Raw genomic sequence first — 9,085 nt, forward strand, 5'->3', positions numbered from 1 at the left:
GGAAAAAAATTATTTATAGCTATTATATAAATTCAAAACATCTTGCCCATCATTTTGTATATTATTATTATATATTTTAAAATAATAAAATAGCTGAACAAGTCCCATTTAGATACCCCAGTCCTCTACCAATGTCCTCAGGGTGCTGAAGAGTTATCATTTTTCTTTCTTTTACTGTGACATGGGCTATGTTGAGCACTGCAATGATTAATGTTATGTTAATGTGGCTGGAACACAGTGCCCACATATGTAGTCAAACATTTTTCTGGATGCTTCTGTGAGGGTGTTTTTGGATGAGATTAACATTTAAGTGAACTTGGAGTAAAATTAATCACCCTCCCTCATGTGGGTAGGACTCATCCAATCAGGTGAAGGCTTGAATAGAATAAAAGAAAGATCTTTCCTGAGCAAGACGGAATCTTGCCGCAGATGTCTTCTTTCAGATCTGAACTACAACAGCGGCTCTTCCTGGGTCTTTAGCCCGATGGTCAGACTTGAACTGTCACATGGAGTTTTCCCTGCACCTCCAGTCTGCCATCCACACTGCGGCTCCTCCAGCATCTCGAGTTAATTCCTTAAAGTAAATCTCATTCTACCTTCACACCCACCTCCTACTGGTTCTGTTTCTCTAGAGGACCGTGACAAACACAAACGTCAATGCTAGTAGCAAACAACTAGTGCTCATTACCTACCAAGGCACCATTCTGGTCGTTTTACAAAAATAACTATGTAACTATGATTATCATCATCCCCACTCTATGTATGTGGTTACAGAAGCTCGGAGAGGCTAAGTAGCTTGCTCAGGTTCACAGAGCTATTAGGTGCCACAGACAAAATATGAACCCACGTTTGGCTCTTATCCAATATTTAATATACTGCCTCTCTAAAGCTAAATAAGAATACCATTTTTCAAACTGCAATTGATGCCCTATTAATGGGAATATTCATAAAATCAGTTTAGTCGGTCATGACCAACATTGTTTAAACGAACAGAATGGAATAAAGCAAGAGTCGTCAGAGTTTTCCTATAAAGGGCTGTTAGTAAATATTTTAGGACTTGCTGGCATGCTGTCTCTGTGACAGCACTCAACTCTGCCCTCGTCACCCCAAAGCAGCCATGGACAAGCCGTAAAGCCACTGGGCTCTGGTTTACATATTTTTGTCCCACAGAGGACGTCCAGATACATTTTTGTTGTAATGACCGGGGTGGAGGATGCTATAGGCGTCTAAAAACTAGAGGCTAGGTTGTGATTAAACATCTTACAATGCAAAGAATGGTGCCCACAGCCAGTTATCCCGCCCAAAATGTCAATAATGGTGCTGCTGAGAAACTCTAATGTAAAGATGGCTGTCTCCTAATTGAACTTTATTTATGGACACCCAAATTTGAACTACAAATAATGTTCCTAGGTGACTGTTCTGCTGTTGATTTCCATTTAAAAATGTAAAGACCATTCTTAGCTTGCACGCTGTACACACGCAGGTGGCGGGCTGGATTTGTCCCACCAGCCAGTCTGCCAGTCCCTGAATTGTTTTCAGCACAGTTTTATATCTTGTCAAAGCAAAGAACATTAAACATGACAGGAGTACATTCCATCAAGATTTCAAAGATGGCAGATCAGCTCATACACAGCGAATCAGTAAGGCCTTGGTGCCTGGGAAGGGAGTCTCATCATCAAAGGAGTATAGCACTGGCATCCCAGGACGGGAGGCATTTCATCTTTATGCTTAAAAACCAGAAGGTTTTTACTACTGGTCAGTGCACCCTTTTCTTTAATGTTTAACACAAATGTACAGCGTATGTTTAACAGGCCACAATGCAAGCTATTCTAATTAGCATAACGTTTAAGTTAAATCATGTATAAGTCAGAACAACTTCTCCAAATCTCAATATATGAAAATTTATTCCATCAGAATATAATCTATAAAAATATGAAATTATTATGCTGTGCATCTGAAACTAATATAATACTGTAAGTCAACTATACTCAAAAAACAATTTGAAAAAATTCCTTCCTCATGCCTTTCTCTTTTCTATTTCTAAGAAACAAAGAAAAAATTAATAGACACAAGTGAAAAATATTGGCTAATCTTCTCTCTGTCACTCCTCAAAGTGCAATTAATTCTACCTCAAGGGGAAGGAAATATCTGTATCCCTACCACATCTTCCCTTTCCCTACGAGACAATGGTTTTCAAACTGTGACCTGGAACAGTATTTCCACTGAGTGCATGTTACTAAGAGTTCTTCACAAAAGGCTCTACGTCCAAACAACTTTGGGAAACACTAACTTCATCAAATATAAACAAGTTTACTTGGTATCAGATTTCTATAAACATTTTGTATGAGTCACCAATGGGTGGGATGGTGAAGCATATAAAATGCAGTCGTCCTCAATTTATTTCATTATGATCTTTTTCTATATCTATTAATTACTCACAGAATTTGGGGGGCATGCTACTTTGGGAAGATTCATTAGTCCATGTGGTATCTTCTGCTCCCTCCATCCCAGGCACACAAGAGGCCAAAGAATGAAGAAGACTGACATATGACAGGCATTGATTATTGATTCTTGATTATCAGTGCCTATCATAGGCATGATATTGCCTGTGATTAAGGCACTGACTACAGTGGAGATCTGCCTATGAATGAAGGTAGCCCCCACAGCTCACTGGATTCCTTAGAAGACACAATCCCCATAACATTTAAGCAGTTACGAACTCACTTGGCAGGCTGAGTTTCATTAAAGTCTATTTGGAGTATGTGACAGTGTCACAAGAAGCCATCTCTGCCCCAAAATAAGTAAATAAATAAAAGGGGAACAGTAGACATGCAGATGTGGGTCTCTAGGTTGCAATGTCTGAGGGCAGCACGAGGCAGTAACGAGATCAATATAAATCCGTGTATTCAGTGATTGTTATGTTCCAGACTGTTGTAAAGTGCTTAATAATGCATTGCCTTCTGCAGTGTTTCAGAGAATCTCATCCCAAATGTGGCTCTATCGTGGTACGTTGTTCTTTGTTTCGAAAGAGTCTTTTATTGAACATCTTATTCTGAAACTCTGTCCCGTTATCCAAAAAGTAAATAAAATAAAATAAAAAATACTTCTCAGAAACACTACTATAGGATAAATATTGTCCTTGGTTTACATGCAGAAAAACCACTTAAAGTTAAAAGCGCCCAGATAATTCATGAGGGGTCCCATATTCCTATTCTCATCCCCTCATCCAAGATACAGCTGAGAAGGGAGTTTCCATGCCTCTCTGGATCTCACTGTTTTCCCTACAAGCTGAGAGCACTATAATTATAGGACACAAACAGTACTTAAAACCCAGAGCAGAGACAGAAAAATATCATATGATATCTCTTATATTTGGAATCTAAAAAAAAGAAAAAAGACGAACTTGTTTACAAAATAGAAACAGACTCACAGACACAGAAAACAAACTCATGTTACCAGAGGGGAAGGGGGTGGGAAGGGAAAAATTAGGAGTTCGAGATTTGCAGATACTAACTAATATATACAAAATAGATAAACAAGAAGTTCATACTGTATAGCACAGGGAACCATATTCAATATCTTGTAGTAACTTACGGTGAAAAAGAATTTGAAAACGAATATATGTATGTTCCTATATGACTGAAGCATTGTGTTGTACACCAGAAATTGACAGAACATGGTAAACTGACTCTACTTCAATAAAAATTTTTAAAAAAGAAACCCAGTGCAGAATTATGGGATAAATTAACTAAGCTATTATTTCTAACAGTTTCATTATTTATACAAAACAAACATAAAGATCTTTATTCTGAAACCATTACTACAGAAATACAAAAAATAACTCTGTGATTATGTACATTTTCTCAGTTAATGGAAATCTCACAGTGTTGAAAAGCTGTAAGATATTCGTAAAGTACTGGTAATGAAGCATCAGGTAATAATACAGAAACCAATTTTTTTTTTTACATGCAGCAATGTTTAGGGACTGTCACAGGTGGGGAAAAAATGCTTTAGTCAATGTCACCATGGTAAAATAGCTTCTATTTATTGAGAATTTATTATAACAAGACACAAAACTAGGTATCTGCTGTTTATTACCTAATTTAAATTAAAACAGGATGCTCAGATGCTGTCTCGGAGTTTTTAGCAGAGGCCCCTGAATCATGGACAAAATACTCTGTGGCTGAACTTGCTGAATTTTCACACAGAGCATGTGGACGCCCCTCCCTAAGGCTGTGGGAACGTCTCACCCTGGAGCCTCCAGGGTTGGCAGATCAGATCAGATCATTCACCTCTGATCTCTCTAACCCTGGGGAAAAGGAAGTTGTGGAGAGGAGGCGAAGACAATTTGGGGAGGATTTCTTTGGAGAGAATTGTCAATAGGCTACTCTTTTCCCTTTACAAGTCAGGGGACAGAGCCTGCTCTTCCAGACTTTGGAAGGACCAGAAGTGCCTGCAGTCCCTGTGAGTCAGATACGGGCCTCATGAAGAGGGAACATTCTGGGTCATCTTAAAAAGGGACTCCCTCAAGTCAACCTCCTGGAGGGGTGGGATAATCACAGCCCAGAGTCGAGGTCAGAAGCCAGAGATCTGCAGGACTGTCCAGCCAGAGGAGGACCTGGCCTCACAAAGAACAAAAAGGATGAATTTGGGGGTCACAGGTAGTGGGGATGAGGGGTGCCCTGGCTCTGAGGAACCCGCCAAAGCATCCTCCAAGAGAAAGAGCCAGTAATCGGGCATCCATCATTAAAGGATGTTGACACCAGACTCCAACTAGTCCGGTCAACTTCTCCTGCTCTCTGTCCCCTCTTCCTTCCACCCTGACCTTTGATCCGGGACCGGCCACACACAGCAGTGAGAGTGGGAAAGGAGGTGCCGCGATGAAGTGAGAATTGGATTTGCCCCCTGTCACCACTCAGGCTCCAGAGCCCAGGATGAAGGAAGGAAGATGTTTTAATTTGGAAAAGGGTATGTCGCTGGACATTACAGTGGACTTGACATTTTGATACTTGGAAAAGGAGATCATTTGTTTCTTCTGAGTGAAAGGAAAAACTCTTAGACCTGTCTGTGATGGCAGGGAGCAGTAGGAAAGGCTGGCATAACACAGCAGCATTTTGAAGGGGCAATAATGAAACTGAGTAAGGCTGCCTCCTGCTTCTCTCCTGTGAACATCAGCTCCTTTATGAAACTGGTTACAAAGCTTCAGTAGCTTTGTCATTATTCTCCCTGGCTTATCAGTTGAGTTAAAAGACAACCCTAAACAACCAGGACCTACTGTCAGGCACAGGGAACTAGATCCAATTTCCTTTAAGAACCTGTAATGGAAAAGAATCTGAAATGTGTGTACGTGTGTGTGTGTGTGTGTGTGTGTGTGTGTGTGTGTATGTTAGTTTATATGTAACTGAATCGCTTTGCTGTACACCTGAAACTAACACTCTAAATCAACTACATTTCAATAAAAAATAAAATTAAAAGACAACCCTAAAATCACAAAACTCGAGTGAGAGATCTAGGATTCTTAATCCAGGATTAGAACGTGGGTGACTTCTCCACAACTCCAGCTCCTTCCTGCTCCATGCTGCCTCCACTCCCCTTCCCATTACCACATTGCAAAGTCCTGGAAAGGAAGAAATATTGAGCAATCTGAAACACTATACACTTACCCTATAACACCTTGGTTTGAAAATGTTGCTGTTTCCACTGAGTGGTTTTTGCCTAAGCTGTTGTCTTTATTTTTATGTCTCTGTTAGGTTGGTTACTTTTCCCAACTTTGGAGAAGTTGCCATTTGTAGGAGCTTGTCCCATGTGTCCCAGCAGAGCACACCCCTCTCATCACCAGGCTCTATGCCCGAGGGTTACCCCCCGAGGGCTGTGAGGGTCTGTCTATTGTGGTGGGCTGACTGCCTGGGCAGCCTGGTGGGCTTGGTTGACCCCCAGTCCGGTTAGTTACCAAATCACTGGTTGGTGGAACACGGTCAGGAGGTGGTTGACTGTGGAATCCTTGGGGACCCCGGGAATAGTGCTGGGTTACTGGTGGGTGGAGTCAGGGTCCAGGAGACCCCAGGGCTGTTGCCCACACACTGGTAGTCCTGGGCTCATGGCAGAGCTGGGTCTTGGGCTCTGGTTGCAGGGCCCAGAGGTCCCAGAGGTCCCTGAGCTGGTTTGGGATCCCTGGTGGGTGGGGTTGGCTCCTTACACAGTTGGCTGCAGGGGTCCAAGTGTCTTGAAGCTTGTGTTAGCCTTCTAGTGGGTGGGGTCAGGGACCCGCTGGTCCCCGGGCAAGGTCTGGCTTGCTAATGGGTGGGCTGGGTCCAAAGGCTATGAAGCTACAGTTTTTTCACAGCTGATGTCTGCCCACTGGTGGGTGAAGCTGGGCCCTAGGCTAGAGCAGGCTGACTGGTAAGTGGGGCCAGCCCAGCCAGTCCCAGGGCAGAATCATTCACTGAATAGTTTTTATGAGGAGGCAGCAAAATATGTTTACAGTTTATGAAGTAATTCCACATGCCTTCTCTAGTTTAATCTTTACAGTGGTCTTATGATAAGGTAGACATTATCACTGCTTCCATTTATCTTGTTATGGGCTTGACTGATACACCAAAAGGGTGGTGAACATTAGTGCATCTTAGACCTGCTATCCTATAAACCCTGAGGACATGTCTATAGCCATGACACTGCAATGCCATCTACAAATGCTGATGCCTTTCCTCAGTGAAACGCTCTTTTTTTTCAGTCTCTTCAATCCAAAGGGAAAAGCCACAGCCAGACCGAGAGAGGTAAGATAGAAGTGGGCACCCTTCCTGGGTCTCTAAGAGGATGGGGAGACCCTGGCAGGGGTGACCGCTCTCCACGTTCAGTGGTGGTCCGTCACTGCACTCAGACCTGAAGGCTGCCCAGCACTCAACACACACAGGAGTCAAAACCATCCAACTGAGCTGCATGGATGTACTTCCTCGTGATGCTACAAATGTACTGACCTTACTAAGAACAGGTAGATCTAGACTGTGACCCGCCTCCAACCACGGCATTTCCCTGTGCAGTCCTGACTGGGGAAGGACTTCATTGTCAGGGTTTAGAAGTCGCTGTCCTATGTACAACCAAGCCCCAAACCAGAGACGTTTAGTTAATCCTCTGAACGTCTACCAGAAAGTTGAATCCTGAGAAAATATTGTCTTACCTCATTCGGTCAGAAGCACTTTCAGGTGTGAAATGCATCAGAGATAAACACTAGGACCTTTATTACTGTAAACAGGGCCCATCTCTCGGAGTTGATCACAGGTCTGTCTACAGTCCCTGACACACACGCAGTCCCTTGTGTCAAGGCCATCCCCAGAACTGGTGTGCACAGCCAAGAGCTTCATCCCATTTAGAAGGTTAGACATAAAGCCCCACATCATTTTGTTGTACAGACGCCTATTGATGGGAGCTAGATGTGCATGTAAAACCCAGCACAAAAATTTTTAACTTCCCATTTTTGGGAATTGGAATTTTTGCCAAGGAGTCAGCAGAAAATGTATTAGCAGAATGATTTAAACAATTAGTAACTGATATTAAATAATAACATCATTTGGAAAATAATTGGACTGTGAGGTGTCTGAGAGAAACAAAATTAAGTGGCGTGTGGGTTTGAATGGTAATAAAAGATCACATGCAGGGCTTAATGAATCCACATCGAGTGACTAAATGAATGAGTAATTGGATGGATGAATGGGTAAAGGGGTGCCACCAAGCCCCCAAACACTCTCAGGTGGCCTGGAATCTTAGGAATCTACACAATTGGTCTGTTCTCTTTGATTCCTCCCCCAGTGTCCTTTGGAGATAGGAGTCTAGGCTCCAGAACTTCCTCTTTGTGACCGTCCTGTGGATGGCATCTTTGACCTCCTTGTTCCTCAAACTGTAGATAAGTGGGTTCAACATGGGGATGACTGCGGTGTAAAACACCGACACCACTTTATTGAGATCCAGAGAGAAACTTGCACTAGGCCGCACATAAATGAAGAAGAGAGTACCATACAGGATGGAGACGGCCGTCAGGTGAGACGAGCAGGTGGAAAAGGCTTTGCGTCTCCCCTCGGCAGAGCGGATCTTCAGGATGGCGATGAGGATGCAGATGTAGGAGACCAGGATGGTCAGGCCGCTGAAGACTCCCACGGCTCCCGCCACCACAAAGATGACTAACTTGTTGAGCCTGGTGTCAGCGCACACGAGGGAAAGCAGGGGGGACATATCACAGAAGAAATGATTGATGACATTAGGGCCACAAAAAGGGAGGCGAAATGCATTTGTTGTGTGCGTCACGGTGTTCACGAACCCGATGGCATAGGGACCAGCCACCAGCTGGATACAGAGTCTCCGGGACATGGCAACTGAATACAATAATGGGTTGCAGATGGCGACATAGCGGTCATAGGCCATGGATGCCAGGAGAAAACACTCTGCCGCCACAAAGAACCCAAAGAACCACTGCTGCAAAGCACAGCCCAGGAAGGAGATGGCTTTCCTCTTCGCAAAGAAGTCGGCGAGCATCTTGGGGCTCACGGCTGAGGAGAAGCAGATGTCCACAAAGGACAGGTGGCTGAGGAAAAAGTACATGGGCGTGTGAAGGCGGACATCGATCTGTATCAGAGCAACCATCCCCAAGTTTCCGGTTAGGTTGATGACGTAGAAACTCAGAAGGAGCAGGAAGAGAAGCACCTGCAGGCAGGGGTTGTAAGTCAAACCTCTGAAAACGAACTCAGTGACCCGCGTGTAGTTTTCACTGGCCATGACCGATGCTGGTTTCCACTGCGGAGGGCAGAGGCCTCACAACAGATTGGGTGGACGGATCTTCAAAAGGAGGACACAGGAGAGCATTGGAGAGGATATGACTTAGCTACACACAACGGCTAAGGAAATACAGGCAAGATAGAAGCCAGCGCAAAAGATCAGACCTGAAGCTACAATATTTTAAGACTCTACAGAACCCTGTCAGTATATGGATGAGAAAACGTCAGCCTAGAAGCTCGAGTTCCTGTAACTAACCGATAGCAGAGGTGGTTCCAGAATAAACCCAGTGACTGCAGCTTCAGTGAGTTCACCAGGTGGACGC

The 9,085-nt window shown here is 43.8% G+C and overlaps 1 protein-coding gene across 1 annotated transcript; it reads right to left on the bottom strand.

Annotated features, from left to right (window-relative positions):
- Positions 1–7,740: 7,740 nt before the first annotated feature.
- Positions 7,741–8,763, bottom strand: LOC102522242 (olfactory receptor 1009). Its single transcript, XM_006188361.1, has one exon. It carries the CDS (start codon positions 8,761–8,763, stop codon positions 7,741–7,743), a length of 1,023 nt encoding a protein of 340 aa, XP_006188423.1.
- Positions 8,764–9,085: the final 322 nt, after the last annotated feature.

This window comes from Camelus ferus, chromosome 10, assembly GCF_009834535.1.
Source record: "Camelus ferus isolate YT-003-E chromosome 10, BCGSAC_Cfer_1.0, whole genome shotgun sequence".
NCBI classification, from domain to species: domain Eukaryota; kingdom Metazoa; phylum Chordata; class Mammalia; order Artiodactyla; family Camelidae; genus Camelus; species Camelus ferus.